Genomic DNA, 20,563 nt, shown 5'->3' with positions numbered 1-20,563 from the left:
GCTAATGCTACATATAGTATTTTTGGCAATAAGACCATTTTTATTAATTGCAATCTGTCTTCAAAAGTTAATATAATTTTGTTCCACTTTTCTATAAATATTTTTATTGTTTCAATAATGTTTTTATAATTTATTAATATAGTTTTGTTTATATTAATGCGTAACACTATTCCTAAATAATTTAGTGTAAGTTTATGCTGTGTAATAATTTAGTGTAAGTTCTTGTTTTCCTATGATGGATTTATCTGTAACTTGTAGTTCTTTTTTCTTATTTAAAAATAGAAATTTTGATTTTGATCTATTAAAGTGTAGACCTAAAATCTTCTAGCTCTCGTAATGACTCTCTGGAGTTTGATAGGGTTAATAAAATATCATCAGCAGAAAGCATTATTTTAGATATGTACTGGTCATAGACTTCTATTTCTTTTATTCTTCGATTATTGTGTATTATTTCTGCAAGTATTTCTATACCAAAGCAAATAAAATAGGAGAAAGGGGGCATATCTCTGTTTAGTACCTTTCATTATATGGATTATATATATATTATATGGATAGATTCTGGGGTGAAAAGACCTAATTTAATGTAGGCTAAGTTATTAATATATATATGTTTTTTTAGTAATAAGATGAAGGGAGGAGGAAATTCAAATAATGCTAAAGTTTTAAATAGATATTCCCAGTTGAGGGAATCAAAGTTTTTTCTATGTCTAATCCGATTACAAGCGTTTCTCTATCTTCTCTATTCACATAATCTCTAAGAGTAAGCATCCTTTTAATATTATCATGTGTGTGCCTATTATATAAAAATCAAGTTTGATCATTATTAATTGTCTTTGAAAATGGTATTTTTATTCTGTTAGCTAGGATTGACATGAATATTTTGTATTCATTATTCAGTAATGATATAGGTCTGTATGAGGTGCAAAGGTCTGATGGTTTATTATCTTTTAGAATTGGTGTTATGAGAGAATATTTCCATGAGGGTGGCATTTTTGCTTCTGACTGGACTTCTAGCAAAGTTTTATGAAAAAGGGAGATTACTGTTGAAGGGAAGAGTTTGTAAATTTCCGTAATTATACCATCTATCCCTGGAGCTTTGTAAGATTTACTTTCTTTTACCTTGTCAACAATTTCTTTGTAGGATATAGGTTTTTGTAGGTCTAGTTTTAAGTTTTCGGGAATTTTTTTATATTGATACGGTTTGTATCTAAGTTTATTTAATTGGTATCTAAATCTTCTTTTTTGAAGTGTTCCATATAATGGAACCGAAATGCTTCAAGGATGTATATCTGACACTTTTGCCCCTTTCTTTTCATGATATATACTACTAATGTTATTTGCTTTAGATTGTATTTTAGTTCTTGTAGATATCTGGGGGAGGTGGCTAATGAGTTTATTTTTAATTTTTCCAAGGCTAGACAAGTTTTGTGAGTTAGAATTTCATTATACTTTATATTTAATTCCTATTTCTTTTTTGACTTCTGGACAATTCTGATTTTTTTAGATTTTGCTGTGAGGAGTCCGGTTTGCAAGTCTAATGATTCAGATTCCCACTCTCTAACTTTGTTTTTGTACCAGCTAAGTGTCTTGCCAAATAAATATTCTTTTAATGAGTCCCAAACCATGACTCTACTGATTTCTGTTGTATTATTAATTTCAAGAAATAATTGTAGTTCTGACAACATCTAGGGTCTGAATTCTTTAATTTTTGTGATATATGATGGAATTCTAGTTGAGAGGATTAAAGGTTTAAATTTTATTTGGAGCTTTAATATCAGAGAGTCATGATCTGAGAAGGGGCATGGAACTATTTAGAAGATGAGGATTTTTGTTTGTAAATCCTGAACTACGAATAATTTGCCTGTTCTGGTTTGTGTTCCAAATCTATGGTCTTTATGGTAAAATAATAAGGATTTATCATCTTTTACTTTAAAAGTGTCTATTAAATTAAATGAATCGATGCATTTTTAAGGATTTTGAAATAGTTGCTATGTGAAAATACTTCTTGGTGGTTTCAGAAGCTTCTAAGGTATAATTAAAGTCTCCTCCCAGTATAAGATTTCCTTTATAATTGTCGGAAATAAAATATAGGTGTTTTTTAACCATTCCTGGGAACCAATATAAATTAGATAAGGTCCATATTCTATTAAATTTAATTATAACAAATGCTAGTAGTCCTTCTTTGTCTTCATATTTACAAATAACTTTTGCAGTGATTATGTTTTTCTTCCAGAGAACTGATATTCCTTTTGTCTTTGTTCTATAGGAGGATTGAGCTAAAACTGTATAGTCCTTAAGTTTCCAAATAAAGTTATCATTAGTCTTAAATTGCTTTTCCTGGAGAAATACTACTTGTGCCTTATTTAGACTTAAATATTTAGTAAGTTTGATCTTTTATTTGCATTATTTAAGCCATTAGTATTTAATGATAAGACTGTTAAATCCATTTCACGTTATGGTTGGAAGAAACTTTTTGTTTCTTTTTTTTATTTTGATTATAGTAGTTATACCATATTCTCTGATAACATTGGATGTTATTTTTATTTTTTTAAACTTGGGAGTGTAATTTAATGTTCTTTCTTCTTTAAATACAAGTAGGATAACATTCTGGTCAGGCTTTAAAAAAGTACTTCTATAAAACATTAATTCTACAGTATCAAATACAAGTAAATATGAATTTCCTATTAAACATGGAATAGAGCAGATAGCTTATAGATTCAAGTTGTTAAAGTAAATTATGCTTATTAATCAGGCAGTTTCATTTAAATTCACAAGTAATATGGGGACATTTCAGTTGAGTTTCCAGGAATGCATAGTCCAATGTGAGTAATTGAGTGCATTTTTCCTTATAAACATATGTCACAATTCATTAAACTAAGCAGAGTCTAACATTTGTCTAATAATCATTATAAAGACAAAGAATAGTAATTTCCTAGCTCTTCAAACTTTCTGATATCCCAAAATGTTGACAGTAAGCTATTTTAACTGTAAGACTAAAACATTTCAATACTTCCTTGTGAATATATATTTTTACTTTAACTGTAGTGTCAAGAACTGTCTTTGAAATCTATGCATTACTTCACTTCTTTCAAATCATTCATTTTACAGTTCAGATTATATTTTGTCAGAATGTCAATAGCATTTCAAGGGCACATTTAATATTTAAACTGATATTTTAATTGAATAACCATCAGTTACCAAGTGAGTTTGTACAGAGTGTGAGGTAACTTCAAAGATAACATGTTGCAAAAAGTAATATGTATCTTTTCATATGCTCTAGAGACTGACAATTTCAAGTAACATATAAAATGTAACTTTTACAGTGCAGACAGTTTGTGAAATCAGCATGTTAAAGTGAGTAATACTTTTTAATCAAGCAGCTACATTTCAGTGCACATGTAGTTTGGGAACATTTCAGTTGTGTTTCCAGGAATATGTAATCCTATGAGGATAAATCATAAAATATTTAAAATAGTCCTATTATGTATTTATTTTACCTTGCTTAGGTTGTTTTTCATTTTAATAACTAAACAACATTACTTTTTCTTATTATTTGTTATCTGTGAGGCTAAATGCACTTCGCAGATTCACAGTGTCCTTAGAAACTGCAGCAATTGTTTACTGTTGCTATGACAACGCAAATAGAATGTGAAGAAAGCTTCACTTCTCTTAACCAACAGTACATTTTCCCTCCTTTTTTGTGTATTTGTTAATACTAAAAGGAAATAATTCAAAAGACATATGTACATGAGTGGAACATTTCAGAGTTAATCAAGAACATGTCCCCAGTCCCAATAAGCATAACAGTGACTATCATTAATGTAATAAATATTGTAATAATTAATTAAATTCACTATTCCAATTAGTCTACCTTAAAACTAGACTATTTTAGACTATTATTTATATATGTATAGATAGTGAGTTATTAAATATATACAGACTATTAGTATAGTAAACAGAAGAGAATTCAAAAAGGGAGACACGATGCAGTTAAAATAATAATGAGACGAGAGAAGAGAGAAAGAAAATAGAAAATTAAGAGAAAATACACATATACTATGTATGTTGCTTTACAGTATAAATAGTTTATGTGCTACATAACCCTCCTTCTGTGAAAGAAAAGTACCCTGTTTTACATACCTAAGGTAATGTGAAAATTCTCATGTGTCATTTGTTTTCAAAAAAATATAGATAAAGATTCCAGTAGTTAGTTACTTTTGTTTTAAAATTCCGGTACTTTTCCGTTATCGGGGCAACACATTTGCAAAGCGGCAGGTAGTGGTTGAAATCGTCGCACAGGTGCTGGACTAGCTAGTAAAACCTGGAGTCAAAAGCTATTCTCCTTTAAAACTGTACAGGTTATCCTGCAATGCTCAGATTTTTACCTCGTGTTTAGTTTGTTACTCATAAGTTTGTGATTTCTCTGCAGGATGCTTCTCAGAATCCTCACAGAGCTGTTAGCCCCAAAGCGCTTTCCTTTCTGAATGTTGAAACAGCTGAAAAAAAAATGTACACACAAAAACGGACAAATCCTCGTTTGATTTACTTCTACATGCAGCTGTTTCGAATGTAATTGCGAAGATTTGGAAAAGTAAAAAAAAATTTTCTTCTACCACCCCGTTCTGTTACCAGCCTAGGATGCAACGCCACCCCCTACGGTTCTCTGAGCAAGTTAACTGGTTTTACTTTCTGTTATTCTTATGCATTTCTATTTTTTTTAAATAATACCTTGTGGCACATCTCTTGATTGCTACGTGTTAGACACACAATGCCATGCACAAAGCAGAAGTAATTCACTATCGGTCTTCTTTTACTTTCTAAACAGAAGTAATTCACTGTAGGTCTTCTTTTACTTTCTAAACGGGTTTGTCAGGAACAATCAGTTGAACTGTCAGTAGAAAGCCAACATTCAAATCAGGACAGAACAGTAAAATAAGCAGTACTGACAAGTGAGAAGACCAATAAGAAAGTCAGGAAGAAGACAATGTTAAAACCAGAAAACCAACATCACCCGCACATTGTCAGTGTTGCCCTGTTAACGGAAAAGTTCCAAGCAGTAAAATTAGTCCTTTAAAGCAATGTTAAAACAATTTGTATCATAGTAGATGCTTTGAGAGATTTGGCTGTAACAATATCAATCTTTTGCTTCTTCTTTTTGACATCTGTCCAGACATTTGTTTCTCTTGTTCTCTTGAGAGAAGGTGACATCCAATCCATATCTTCTGGTAAAGTAATCACATTATTAGTTTTAATAAATGAAGAGGCTTTCTTGAAGTCAATAAAAGTCCTCATCTCACTGGCATACAATATTCTTATCTTAGCTGGATATGCAAGTTGTGCCTTGATGTTATTTTGTTTCAAAAACTTTATCATTGGTCACACTTTTTTCCTTTGTTCCATTATTCTAGATGAATAGTCGTTATCAAATCTTATCAGGCTCTGTTTATATTTTAGAGGTGTCTTCCTAAAAGCATATCTTAAAATCAGTTCCTTGTCTAAGTATGAAAGAAATTTGATAATTATTGACCTAGGAGGAGAGTTTGAGTTAGTGGCATGTTTCCCAACAGCTCAATGCCAAAGGAAAGTCCTTCTTTTAAATTTAAAAAGTCAGGTATCCAGCTTGATAAAAAGGAAATAATATCCTCACCTTCTGTGTTTTCAGGTAATCTGAAAATCCTGATGTCATTTCTCCTCTCCCTATTTTCCAAGTCATCTACTTTATTAACCAACCAAGTGTTTTGTTTAAGAAGCAATTCTTTCTGTGTTTCCTCTTCCTTAAGTCTGCTTTCTAAGTCATTTAGAGAAACCTCTATTCCGGTTATCCTTGTCTGGTGTTGTTGTAGCATTTCCTTGAGGGTGTCAGCCTGATTTTGACTGCTTTTTTTACGATTTTCCAGGTTCTCTTTAAAATCATCCGTCTTGAAAGACAACTCCTGTTGTAGTTCCTTCTTTAAGGCAGCATCCTGGTGAGAATACCTTGAGTTGCTCATTTTAACAAGTGAATATATCTCCAAGCTTTTTGACAGGAAATTATTTGTAAAACTTCACCAGTGTTCCTAATTATGTAAATTAGTCCTTTATCTATAAGATTTTATACTTTGAAGAAAAAAAAGAATATTTTTTCCTGTCTTATTTAACTAGTTATATGGAGCTCTAAAATACTGCTGCTTCCAGTTAGCCATTCAGGCTTTCCCCCCCCCTAGATAGACATTCTGATGTTATCTTAAGTCAGTTCCAATGACATGGGGATAAAGGCCTCACCACAGACTAGGTGGCCCAGATTTGATTAATAGTAGGAGCATCTGCTGACAGGACAGGATATATGAACAAATCCTGGAGAGAGCCAGCCTTGTACTAACGTGATACTTTTTAGGAGGGGTAGTGATACAAATTTGTCATCTGTGAGTGGGTATAAGGCTCAACAAGCTACTGCTTGTGGAAGATAAAAATCACATAGGGGATGCACTATAAGCCTCTGAAATCACACAGCTATCACTTCTCCCTGAAGAGCTCGGCAATTACAAAAACTCTGGTTGCTGGGACCAGGGACAGTACAAAGCAATGCCATGGCTGTTTGAATGACATCCCCATCTGAGACGAGAATGCTGATGTTTAAGCACTTGATGGAATTCTCAGTGCTGGAAAATGAATTATCTATGTCATATGCAGGGGGAATTGGTATTTGGCAAGAAAGGAAGAAAAACAGCATACAGGAAAAAAACATTTTCAATTTATTTTTGGAATGCAAATGGAAAAGTGAAACTTAATTTCCAGTTTTAAACTGTCAACTGAAATGCCCTGCATTTGAATGGACAAATAAAATGAATAAATCCCAGAAGTCTGTTAAATCCACATGATTTTTACAGATTTTCTTCATTTCTCCTCCCCTTCCTATATTCCAGTTATCAAAAGAAAGTTCATAATGCTCTTGTGGCTAACTACTCCTTCTCGCATAGGTAATTCCTTTACCTCTTCCCCCAACAGACATAAGTCTTCCACCTTTAAGTTGTTACCCACCACTCCTTCTCACATAAACCCCTGACAGTATGGTAAGGTTTCTAAGCCTCCCTGCTACCTTCTTCTCTTCTATGTGCACCAGCCAATGCAACTGCTTTCTTCATATACCACCTCCTGAGCACTTAAGTGACCATATTCATCAAAATATCCAACATCTTGATGGTCATTTCTTTGTACAGCCTCTATAACTATGCATTGCGTTTCTGTATGTGGCCTTATAAGAAATCTGTGGGATGAAAAATGACACATGGTCCACTCAAGTTTATGCCATAACATGTAACCCGACACAGTGATTGTCCTTCATACAGCCTGCTCAAAGTGTACAGTATCAGCTACCTTGGAGTGGCACTGAAAACATTAAATATTACCTTTAAACAGTATAATTTTCCTAGTTTCTTCTGATGTGTGCATTATGTTGCAGATTTTTACAGAACATGCTAAGTGTCACTTATAAAGTCATTGTGCTAGTTTTGCTACCTAGGAGGATAAAAAAAACTTGTCCTGAATAGCTGCTGTCAGCAACAGGCTGATCTTACTCTATATTCCCAGAGTTAGGTACAAATAAGCTGAGCACAACCACTCCTGTTCTGAGACAAGAAACATCCTATTGTTTTTTAAAAACTTAGAAAATAAAGTAACACAAAATATTATATACATGCACACACACACACACATATATATATATATATATATATATATATATATATACACACACACACACACACACACACACACACATATATATATACACACACACACACACATACACACCACACACACATACACACCACACACACACACCACACACACATACACACACACACACACACACACACACACATATACTTATACTCACACACATATATACCCATATACATATTAACTTGGATAAAACATTGACCACAATGAACCAATTTGTTACAAGGAACAGCAAACAATTTAAGGAATACCTTCAGCATGTACATGTAAAAAAAAAAAGTGTGGGAGGGGATAAAATTAATTATTTAGAGATGTGAGAGAGAGTTTCTCATTACTGGAATAATACAATTAGTGGACAGAGATGAGTGGTGAAAGGGGTTGCCTGAGTGGAATCATTTGCACTGTGCTTGACTGAGATGTGATTTTCGCTGAGTACAGACTTTGGTTTATATAGTTAGGAGTTACAGTTGTGAAGGTAATGACTCCAAGTTTGGCATAAAGAAATGACAAAGCTGGGGTCTGCCGAACGAAGTTTAGTTTTGAGAGGTTCTAGAACAGGACCATAATGAGACTGGTTTCTGAGGTTATACATAGGGAGTTTTATTACAGGTGATATTCATTACTGGAGGGGGGGGGTGTGATACATTTGCACATTTTGTTTGAGAAGCTTTTTAACATTTTGGTAATTCTGTCAGAGATGGCAGACCACATTCTAAATGGGCAAGTATAATTCCCTTTCCCATGGTCACTCTTTTAGCAGAAAACAGGAAGTATGGTATTTTTCATGTACAGAAACGCAGATTGTTTATTTTGGTCCTTATTTTAGCAACAAGAAGTTTAAAATTAAGTGTCTGGTTCAGCCAGATGCCCTAAGCAGTTAAAGATATTGGTTGCCTCTACTGTATTATTGGCTATGTCTTTAATTTTTAATGAGTTATGGAAATTGGAGAGGTTTTGATTCATTCCAAATGGTATTGTTTTTGTTTTGCTGTTAAGTCAATTAATGACAATGCAAGCATCCATGTACAGTTTGCTTTGAAGACAGCACATGTGCTGTATTATTCTCTTAGTTTTCTGATAGGCACTACCTTCACTGTTACTGTCAATTGTTTTGAAGTTTATTAAGGTTTCTATTCTGTCATCTTGTCACCTTCCCTAAAGGGCTACAAGTGTTGTCTTTAAAATCTTTTTATGGCTTATTGTGGTGCAAGCAACATTCTGGCACTTCTCTGTCCAATCTCTACCATGCTCCCCCACACACATTAGATAGAGGAGGCTGGGCATGCTAAATGAATTGCTTACAAATGTTTCCCATGGAATTTCCTTGGTTTTCTTCTTCTTTTTATAAAGACCCAGCCATCATTTTCAAACAGAAATATTGTTAAACAATTATGAATGTGCGCACACACACACACACACACACACACACACACACACACACACACACACACACACCGCAGACATTAACATGGGGATGATAATTTAATCATATTTCAATCATAGCTTCCTTTGGTTTAAGTCCCTTACCTGCTCCTCCTACAGTTCTTATCTGCACCACAGACGCACCACACGGTGTTCAGACAAAGATACAACAACTCCTAATGCAGCACTCTGATGACAATAGTAGTTTGTGTCTCATACTTTTGCTCCATGGTCACTGGCACACAGTTAAGTTTAGCTAACAATAGCAGACAACAAACAATTTTCGCATGCTGAAAAAGTTGTAAACCAAATACCATCTTACCCTGATATGCTTTCCCTGGTTAAGCTGCCACTGTGCCTCAGAACAGTTTTCCTCAGATCAAACAACACATCGTGCAGATTCTGTTCCTCTATCCTTTTGGTGGTCAGCTCCAGCAGTTGTGTATTTCTTCTGAACAGTTTACAGGCAAAGCATGTAGCACTTGCAGTTTCCATCTTATCTCCTGTCAGAACCCATACTTTCATGCCACCTTTGTGCAGTGCTTCAATGGTATCAGCAGCTTTTTCCTGAAGACTGAGAAACAGATTTTAAAGATAAGTTAGAGAAGCCAAGTAACAGAAAAGTGCGTGCAATAATAATACAGATGCATAATGCAATTCTAACCAAAACTACATTAACTTTTCTGGTCACATTAAAACTCCAGCTAGTTGAACTTTTGACTTTGAGCCCATAAGAAAAACAAAAACACTTCTCCATTAAGACTGTATCATTCTTGACTATTACTGGTTACAGGGGAGGGTGTACCCCATATACAGACAAAAGAGATCACACATACCTCTCAAACTGGAAACATCAAAAATCTGGACAAAGCCCGTGAAAAATAGGTACAAATCTGTATGCTGATTAACATAACATTTGCATACATAATGATGTAGACCTGCCCACTCAAATGGAATTGTGGGATACCAACTTTTAAATGCAAACTGGAGAACAGACAACCAAAATATGATCATGAAACACAAAATCACAACAATATCGTTTTATTTATATTAATATTTGAATTGGTGTAAAAATAAGATACAATAATCTTTTAGAAAAATAACACTGGGTGAGACTGTGCTTGCCTTCAGCCTTCTTTAAATACCATAAATATAAACCAGAAGTCCAGAACAACAAATTAGTTTTAAATATATTATTAAGTAACACAAAACTTTGAACTAGTATAAAACTAAAATACCAAAATAAAGTTCTCTTATATAAAAATAAAAATTTACTGTCGTGAAGTAACTAGTCTACTTACTACTACACACATACATATAAAACAAACAAATTCTAACAAGTACTACACTGACTGGTGTAAAATTTAAATCAATAAAAATTAAATAAGATTAACCTGTATAAAATAAAACTTAAATAAATACAAAATTAGAAATTAAATTTTTTACCTGTTAACTTACTAACTAGTGAAATACAAAGTAAACTCAGTCACAGGCTAGCTCACACAGACTTAACATGAAATAAAAATAGCAACCAAATAAAATAACCAACCATTTTCTTTTTAAAATAGTCAGTTACAGTCTCACAGATCATGGATTACTTCCTCTTGCTCTTCACCTTCTGCACCGATGGCCTCTTGCTGTGTCTCTGGGTCTGGTAGTGCTGCCTGGCACTGGAGGGCATGTTGTCTATTGTACGCTAGAGTTGCCATTTTTGCTGCTTGTAGAATGTGTGTTGGCCCTTCAAATCCTTCAGAAAATGTATGTTAAAACAAACCCTGTTACTCTAGCAACTCTCTAAGTTTAGAGAGTAAGAGCAATATTCAAAATCTGTCCCTATTTCTGTTCTTTTGCCCCCCCCCATTTTTTTTTAAATCAGGCTTTGTCCAGATTTCTTACTCTAAGAGGTTGAGAGGTATGTCAGCTGAAGTGCGACCGTTGCCTAGGGTTGTGAATGTGCGAACTTCTAAGCTCTGATTTTTTGAGCAATTCACTTAGATCTATTCATGCTTAAGATAGTTGAACAATATGCATATTATTATATTTAATTATTTACTGACTGAATAATTCAGTGGAATCAGTCAAGAAGTAATGAGACTTTTTACAGTTATAACCTGGGGACTGGGCTGGTCTTTACAGTGATGTTGCTTATAGCATGCAGGCATAATTCATTTGCACATTTTATTTCCTGGAGTACAAACACAAGTTATGCCAGCTCACAAAAGCAATTTACCCTTACAATGTGAATTCTTTCTCCTCAAACCCTAAAACTGTGTCTCCAACCCTAAAATATCCATCTTAACCCTTACCTTAAAAGAATAACCAAACAACAACTTACTTCTAAATACAATACACGCACACCTACCTGTAATTTAGAAGCTCACCAGTTTATCTATTGGCATGTCTTTGGATGTGAATATAATTCAATGACACAACACTGGCAAAAGCACATCAGACAAATGGGTGATACTGATACACAATATACATATGCCATAAATGACAGTCCAGCCAAGATCCAAACCAAACCTGAAAACTAAGCAATTAAAGTCATCAGTGCTAACCACTACGCCACTGTACTGTCATGCAGTTTCATTCCCTAATTCTATTTCTAACATATACCTAATTATTGTTACAGCATAAAATAAATTACAAATACTTGAAATAAAATAGGCAACCATTTCTGATGGCCAAGTAATTGTCATCCACTTAAACCTTGGTCATTAATAGCGTTTCTTTCGAGGTGCAATGCTACTTTTTTTAGAAAGTACAATGTTGACTACCATTCTCTAAATCCTAAAAATGGCATAGCTTCATCTTATGCAATATAACTGAATTTCTACCTGCATTGTATTGTGCCTCTGCCTCCCTCTCTTTTAACCTCCGAGGTGGGACACTGTTCTCAACTTCTCTTTCTTTGTATCTATCTATCTATAGCTCAAGTTGTTGTGCACTATCTTTTTCAGCTTTTTAATTATTTTATTTTTTTTTTTTAATTGCTGGTGGTGGAGGAGCAGGAGAGAGAAGCAGCAGCAGCAGAAGAAGAAGAAATAACATTTTTCATGATGACGAATGATTAATCGCCATCGCACAGCTCTGAGTCTGTTACACTTGTGTTGTTGTGTTCTTGAACTTCTTGTTTTGCTGCTCTGAGCCAAGAAGTAACACTAGTAGTACACACATACACACTTACTTTAAATAATAAAAAAACACACTGACACTGCTGCTATTATAGTCTGCTCTGCTAAGCTGCTGTTGACCACTGCAAGTTGCAACACGCAGCTCCGAGCCCATTTTGGTTCCCTCGGTTGTTCAACTTATGATTTGCGTTTTCAGTTTCAAACTGTTCTGCCTGCTGCTTCTACATCTGCCCGCCCCTCTCTCTTTCTGTTCCCTATCCCAGACACGCTGTTGCAGCGTGCGAGACTCGTGGCATGAGTGAGGAATGAGGACGAGACAAGCATGTGCACTGCTAGTGCTAGTATACTACTGACTGTAAAAGTAAACAAACTCATCTTATCTCTCACTCACTCTGGCTGGTTGCCTGGCATGCACCTCTGACCTCTGATACCAGTAGTTAGTTACTGTACATCTGGCAGTGTGTGAAACTATAACAACATTAAGAGCCACTCTGTGTTTTTTTTTTTTTTTTTCAGCCAAGGCTTTTTCTGTTTTTTTTTCTGACTGGTTGTGTAATTTGTAAAGAAAAAATAAGGGATGCACGCACACGTAATATATGGGTTGTTAACTTAGGACTGAAGAATAGAAACCACTTAAGTTACTAGCACTACTCCTACTACTCGGAAATATACGTTTATTAAAGTGAGAGTCACGTCAGTAGTATAAGTGTATTATCAACAGCAGAATGCAAAATCTGTATATATGTAGACTAGACTTTAATGAATGGGATTGGAATTGCAAAAATCTACCTCAAAAAATCATTTATTTTTGAAAAAGAGAGTTTAGAGCTATATAACTTGTCATTTGTTCGCATTTCTCTTATATAAATTCATGACAAATTGGGAATGGGTCTGGGTCTGGGCACTCTGGGGCTTGGCTGGGAAGACAGCACTGTATACACAACACAGAAATAAAATGGGAAGGAAGGAATCATCAGCCTCGCCCTCAGCCGAATTCTGACAGACTATCAGTCTGCTTGCGAAGCTGATGTCACTGCGCACGCCTCCATGTGATGATGTCACTCCTGAAAACATGGAGAAAAAACATTTTTTTAAAAAAGACTGGGGAAATTTGGAAATTAAGAGGTACCATTTGGGAATTATGGCACCCCATTATTTGGACCTCAAAACCCGGAAATAACAGAGTGATTCAGTACAGTTGACAGGTATGCGATCACATAAGCTGAAAGTTGCTCAGATGAATTCAGAGAAGCATACTGGAATTCAATAAACGAGGAACATTCACAAAAGTGATAGGAATGGCTACAAACTTAACAAATCTTTCCACACATTCACTTTGATTTCACAGCAGTACCCAGGAGACAAATATCTGCTATATCAATGTTCATCCACAACATACAGAAATACATATTCAATCAAATATGGATAATACATGCTTACGCTCACATACACATGTTCACGTGTGTACACATACTAACTCAAACATTAAAAACAATAACAAAATCTTCATTTTGAGTATAGTCAAATTTTCATTAATGCAATAAGGGAAGGGAGAATTATTTGATGCTACACTATCTGATCTTCGTCATATGAAGCAGCCACCCAAATGCATCGAGCCATAGCAGAGTAGGGCACAGTCACACTGTTCTTACATTAAGAGTATCATACTTATAATGCTTTGATACGTGTGTGTGTGTGTGTGTGTGTGTGTGTGTGTGTGTGTGTGTGTGTGTGTGTGTGTGTGTATATATAATTCAACTGAAAAAGAAAATCACACAAGTACCATTAATTTTCTACAATTGCACCCTCAGTACTGGTTAGCAAGAGTTTTATTTATATATGTATGTATATATTTGATGGATCTATTTAGGTATACTACAACAGAAAGGATACAATTAAATAACCAAACAGCTTTTTTACCTGTGGATGAAATCAACTCCTTGCACAAGTATAAAGTTATTCCTCAAGCACTGGCCTTATAACATATATAACATGCAGATAAAGAACAGATGTTCCAGCACAGGAATATCTGACACCTTTGCTCCAAGTTCAATTAAATGTTATATCTAATATCATAACACTCTTATAATACCTAAATGCATTGCAGAAAGAAACTTTTCCAGTAAAAAGCACTCGTATAAGTGTACTTACTCGTTACCTAAATGACGCATTTGTCCGTTATTGGTTAAATAGACAAGCCCCACATTGTCATAAAGGTCTCCTGTGCTCTGGGAGTATACCATTTTGATATACCAATACTTCTGCTAATAAAACATGACAGAAAAATGAAATGCATTGAGTAATTAACATTTCCATGGTTTAAAATTTAGAAAACCAGAATAAAGCCCTGACTGCATTTCTATGTAAGTATTGGATTAGTGGACTTGGGAAACAGAGAAAATGGCTAGGAAGGTGAATAAATGTAAGTGACAGAAATCAGCTCACCTTCCCCAGACAGAAGAATGTGGTTCAGTCCTACTGTGATGCAACCATCTGCATGCGTGTGGGACAGAATGTGGTAGGGTAGGGGCAAAAGGCTGGGGAGCAGCCACCCAGTCAGCTTTCTGTAATTCATCAACAATTGTTGCCTATGTGGTCCTCATCTCCAACTGGTCCTTGCTAATAAAGGGGGATAATGCTGTGATGATGAATGGGCTAGTCAGGGTTGGTGAGACAGTGGACGAAAATACCCAAATAAAAAACTAAACACTGGGAAAGGAGAACATATGAATGAGAAACCAGACAATAACCCTTCATAGTAAGCCAAGTGAAGTGGGTTCAAGAGGAAAAAGATTCAAATACATTCCTACACTTTGTAAAACTATACACAGTTTAATCTTGTCCACAAATTGTATGCTGAACTTCATTACCATAAAAACTGGCAATCTACTTCAAAGTCTGAATAGACTTCCATTTAAATGAAGTAAAATAGCCTTAATAAAACTAGTATTGCATTCATTGTATTTGACTGCCCCGTTAGTGCATCTTTTTTGTTGGTCTTTTGGATTTTCCCGGTTTGGGGTCGCCACAGCGGAACTCCAGTCCACTAATGATTGGCAGTAGATTTTCAAGAACGCTGAGATGCCAGCTCGACGTTCAACCTTCAATGAAGGCACGCCCATTTATGCATGTCTTTCGAACGCCCATCCAACTGCAGGGAGGACATGCAGACTCCACACAGAAGGCACTCTCCGCACTCCAGCCGAGATTCGAACGGGAGAACCTCTTGCTGTGAAGCAACAACACTACCGCTGCACCACTGAGGAGGGAAAAAAAAAGTATTTTACATTCCTAAGATGAATATTTTTAAAGATCGGTCTAGAGCTCTTGATAACTGTCACCGTTACAAGCCTGACTTAAATTGGCAATAAGTTCCTTAAAATTCTAATATCATCCTAGTTTCAGTCCAATTTTTCAACACGCTACCTTTTGGACCAAACTTCATCAGCTGCTACATAGTTGTCACATAGTATCAATGTGAACTAGGGTTTTGCAGAACAATAGCAAAATGCCAGTTGAACAAGAGTAATGCCATATGCTGAGATACAATGGTGTTATACTTCAGAAGGTGACACCACAGGACAAGTATACTGAGCATTGTTTGAAAAAATATTCCAACACATTTGACTTCAAGAATATGCACTCTTAAATGTAGCATTTTCTGGTATTTTAACTAAATAATTACAAAATAACTCCTTTCTGTGGATAATGTTATAACAGACAAGGGTCATGGGTTTTAACTCCCACAACTATGCCATCATTACTATAGTTGACGGAACCAGGAATGCATGGAATTTGGCTCCTAGGGATTCCATTCAACTACTGTGGAATTTTTGCTTTCCAGTTTATATGGTTTTGTAATTTTCCTTGTGTTACCTTGGTTAACAATCAAGCCCTGTCATACCCAAATGAGTGTTATACCGTACAACTACAGTTCTGTGTAATAACCACTGGCTCCATAGAATATACCCCACTACAACCTCTCTAAATGCTAATTTGAAAATGAACAAAACTGCTTTGCATCTATGGTCATGCAATATTTTCCAAAAGAGGGAGTAAACAGTAATTATGTAGCAACAATAGCCATCTCTTAACTGGATGAGATTGCTCAGAGTAGTTCATCAGAACTAATAAAACAAGGATAAATCTTTTTGCTTACCTTTGAAATAAGCCAACCTATAATACTAATATGGCAGCAATCAGCTCTGAGCAGTTAGCCTTCAAAGGGCAGGTATAACAGCTGAAAGTACACCAGTAAAATCCATAAATCTAAAGCATTTACAATTGGATAATAAAGTAAGTTACTTGAAATAAATGGTGCTGTAAAACACTAGCACTCAACTAACTAATCACTAACTGCTTTAACTAAAGATAAAAATGTATCCTTACTATACAGCTTTTAGAATCAGAATGAATTCTTAAAGACCTTTCATATATTTGAAAAAAGTTGAGATCTGTTTAAAGTGTATTCTCGGCTGGTATATTCAGGCAAGAGCGTTAAGTTAACTCGCTCATGTCTCTGGTTATGTATGTCCTAAAAATGACTTGTGCGTACTTTGCACTGAAGCATATTTTGAAAGATGCCTTTTTCTTTTCAAATTTAAAAGTAAATAGTAGAAGGGTAAAATTTAATAAACCATCACTTCAAGAAGCATTAACCTTCCAACAGTACACACTGTTTCCTTTACAAATTATAATACATTCTGCATCAGCAAATACAACTATACACCATTTTACACATTTTCTTTCACACATTACAATGTACTAAAGATCAAATACTGTTCATTTTTCAGTTTGATACAGTTTTAATGCAACTTAGTTAATTTCTCATGCATTTTCATTTTAAACACAAAAAGTAACTAAGTTTATTATATTTTTCTATATAAATATCATGAATGCAAAAGCAGTCATGGCTGCATCTAGACTGAACAGAGACAGAATCAATGTGCGTGTGTATGTGCATGTGTGTCTGCTTGTGTGTACGTGTTTGTGCCAGTATATATGAAACAAACGCAAAAGCAAATGTAGCCTATGCTGGATAAATCTGAGCCAAAATATAGGATTCTATTACTTAAGTGTTAAGCTACATAAAGTGCATACACACATATATGCCCATATAAAATGTAATGAAAGTGTATGCATTCCTGAAATAGATATTTCACACATGAAGGGTTAACATCAGACAATAACACAGCACCATCATACATACAGTCTCAATGTCTGTGCTGCCTTACAATAACTATTTCTCATGAATCCATTCATTAGTGAGGACAGAATGAGTTAGCAGACTGATGATCACATGGACGTAGCAGCGCTACAAAAGCTGTACCAGACTGCAATAGTGAAGAAAGACACGAGTCATAGTAGAAAGTTTTAAATTTTCTGGTTATTCTAATACCCATCCTGATCTATGGCTGTGAGATTTGTAGAGTAACTAAAAAATAAAGATCACTGTTCCAAACACCAGAAATTAAAGTTTTTTTTTTTTTTTTTTTTTTTACATAGGACCTTTGGTTAGCTTCCATAACAGAAAGACCATAAAGTACAGCCACTGTTCCTTTAATCTGACAAGTCGGATGAGGGGGGGGGGGTCTGTTAACTTGCATGAAACCCTCGGAGTATTTCCAAAAGGATGTACACCAAGCGTGACTCACTGGGGGGAGGCCTCACGGTACCACCCAGGATAGTTTGCCTTGAAGACTCACAGGATGACCTGGAGATGGTTGTTGGGTACAGGCAAATATGATGTTCTCTGTCAGGCTTACTACTTCTGTGACATTCATCATGATTCCTGGTTTACAGAACGATAATGGTCCTTTTACATACATTCCTAACATTTATTTTTATTTATTTACTATATGATCACCAATAAGACAGGCTAGTCCACTAACCCTTTTCAGCCACAATCCAGTCCAGTGAGCAGCAGTACATGTATAACATAAAACACAGCACAAGTATTCAAAAACATGCATAATTAGGAAAAAGCAAGTCAAAGCATATAAGTACCAGTATACTGGTGATAAATTATTTATTTATTTACATTTGTTTACTGGGAAATTCAAACTGGACACAGTTCCTTTTTCAGCGGAGGCTCGGGGAGAAAAGCTCCACAGAACAATAAATGAGCAGCAGAGTACATGAAGAACCATTGAATATACATACAATAGCAAATAATACATACTGCAGCAAACATTAGATATACATACACTATGAAACATAGTAATGAACAGATATACCAATATCTAGCTAAAGGCTAGGAATAAAGGAATGATGTATATAACAGATAGTACTAAGCTCAAGCAGATACTGTTCTAAACTCGTATACGTAAATCTTATATACAAATATTGCACTAAACTCAAGCAGATGCTCCACATGAAGGTGGAACAAGCTAGAAGGGCTAATGGGATGGAAGGGGAAGATAGAGGAGTAAGAGAGGAGACTGAGTGAGTAGTATACGTGGTAGTGACAGGAAGCTAGGTGTAAGTCAGTTGGATATGTATTTGGAGCTGAGATGAAGTGAGGTAGTTAAGCATGCTATAACACATAGCCGGCCTTAGGCATAGGCCAACTAGGCGGCCGCCTAGGGCTCTGCTCTAGCAGGGGTGCTTTTGCAGTATTTATTTAATGTAGTTAGACCAGGATGGGGGCAACAGGTGGTGTAGAGGGGGGCACCGTGGAGCCCTTTTGCCTAGGGCACCAGTTGACCTAAGGCCGCTCCTGCTATAACAGGTCTGAGAGAGAGAGAGATAAATAAATGTTAGCATGTACAAACACACTGGCAAAAAACAGGAGTTATAAGCAAGAGCTATGTAAATATACACATAACAGGGAAACACATCAGATAATAACTGGAGTGACACAAGGATTCAGATTCAAACACAGTACTGGCAGTTTGAATTGTTACCCTGTAGTAACCACTGTCCCAGTAGCAGGTGCACTGGACTGCCTTAATAAGATGATTTTTGAGAGCATGTTTAAAGGCTTCAACTAAATGTTTATTTCATTGGGTAGATGTCTAGTCTAGAATGCACTTTCCCAAAAGCAGTTTTGAAGTGTCAACAGACAAGAGGAAAGGTTATCATTTTGGGAGCTTCTCAGGGTGTCGTTTTGGTGCCTAAATATGAGTGTAGTTTTCAGCGGGGGCAGCAGCTTAAGTTTATGATTCTGAAAAGTAGAGTGCCGAAAAAAAAAAAAAATCGGCCTATATATTATTAATAGCCACCTGTGTCGTTAAGGAGGTAGCAATTATGTACACAGGGATCTGCTAGAAGAATGAATCTTAAGATTTTAGTTTTTGTGATATTGTTTACATCATAAAATAAAAAAAAAATGTTTCCTAGTGCATCTGAAATTGTGTGTGTGTATGTATGTAACAGAGAGAGAGTGTTTAACTCTAATTCTTTGCTCAAGAATTCTGGAAAATTCTGCCAACAATAATAGGGGATAAAGACCTAAAATTAGAGACATTTTTTTTAAGTATTACCATAATTTACTTAACAATTAAATACAGCAAGTGGTTGTCCAGCAACATGTGATTTAAAAACAAAAAGAAGAACGAAACCACAATATATGGCTATTTTTGACTGACTGCAATCCACAACGATTTACCAGAAAATCAAACATTTTTGAGAGACAAAACACAAATATGAAGCAAAATTAGGGACAATCTACAAAAGAAGGGACAGATGAAAATCAAAGGGAAGGTTACAATGCCTTGGACTGTATGAGTGTTTTCATTTTTTTTTACTCATTTGATCACAGTTGGCTATAATTTTGGGATATATGTGGAAATTAAATACTTGTATCATTTCTATCTTGGATGTAAAATACTTCCTCCAACAATAATTCCATCACATAGAGAATATCTATCACACAGAGAAAGAGAGATACAGGTTTTAATTTCCTGATCTGATTTCATATTTATTTTAATAGTCTGCACCTCCCTTAGCTAAGGCTTTTAAGCCTATATTAGTAATTCAGTACATAGTCGCACTGCATTTTGCTGTTTAAGTGGTCTATCTGTTGGTATTAAATCCTTGTTTTCATTCTTACTTGCTGACTGTATATCAACCATGTTCAGGACTACTCTTTGCATTAACGCAGTACCATAGTAATCAGTTCAGAGCTAAGCATGTTATTGTTTTTCACTCCCATCCTCCCTGCTGTAGTTGTGTTCTTAAATCCATTGTATCTGTTGTTTTTGGGTGTTGAAAATAAGCACATTGCTATCATTTTCATTAATCTCATCTCAAAAGCACAATGGAGTAATGCGATGAGCTAATTGTGAACA

The 20,563-nt window shown here is 35.2% G+C and overlaps 1 protein-coding gene across 6 annotated transcripts in view; it reads right to left on the bottom strand.

Annotated features, from left to right (window-relative positions):
• The window catches only part of ATP11A (ATPase phospholipid transporting 11A), a 1,534,794-nt gene that overhangs the window by 222,143 nt on the left and 1,292,088 nt on the right, over positions 1-20,563 (bottom strand). For all 6 annotated transcript variants that reach the window (XM_044072636.1, XM_044072632.1, XM_044072633.1 and 3 more), the window contains exon 19: positions 9,461-9,712. In XM_044072636.1, the coding sequence (XP_043928571.1) occupies positions 9,461-9,712 (252 nt within the window). The remainder of the gene's footprint in view (positions 1-9,460; positions 9,713-20,563) is intronic.

Source organism: Protopterus annectens, chromosome 5.part0, assembly GCF_019279795.1.
Source record: "Protopterus annectens isolate FY-2018-M chromosome 5.part0, PAN1.0, whole genome shotgun sequence".
Taxonomy (NCBI): Eukaryota; Metazoa; Chordata; order Ceratodontiformes; family Protopteridae; genus Protopterus; species Protopterus annectens.
Note: the sequence above shows the minus strand (reverse complement) of the source record. Positions and strands in the feature narration are given on the sequence as shown.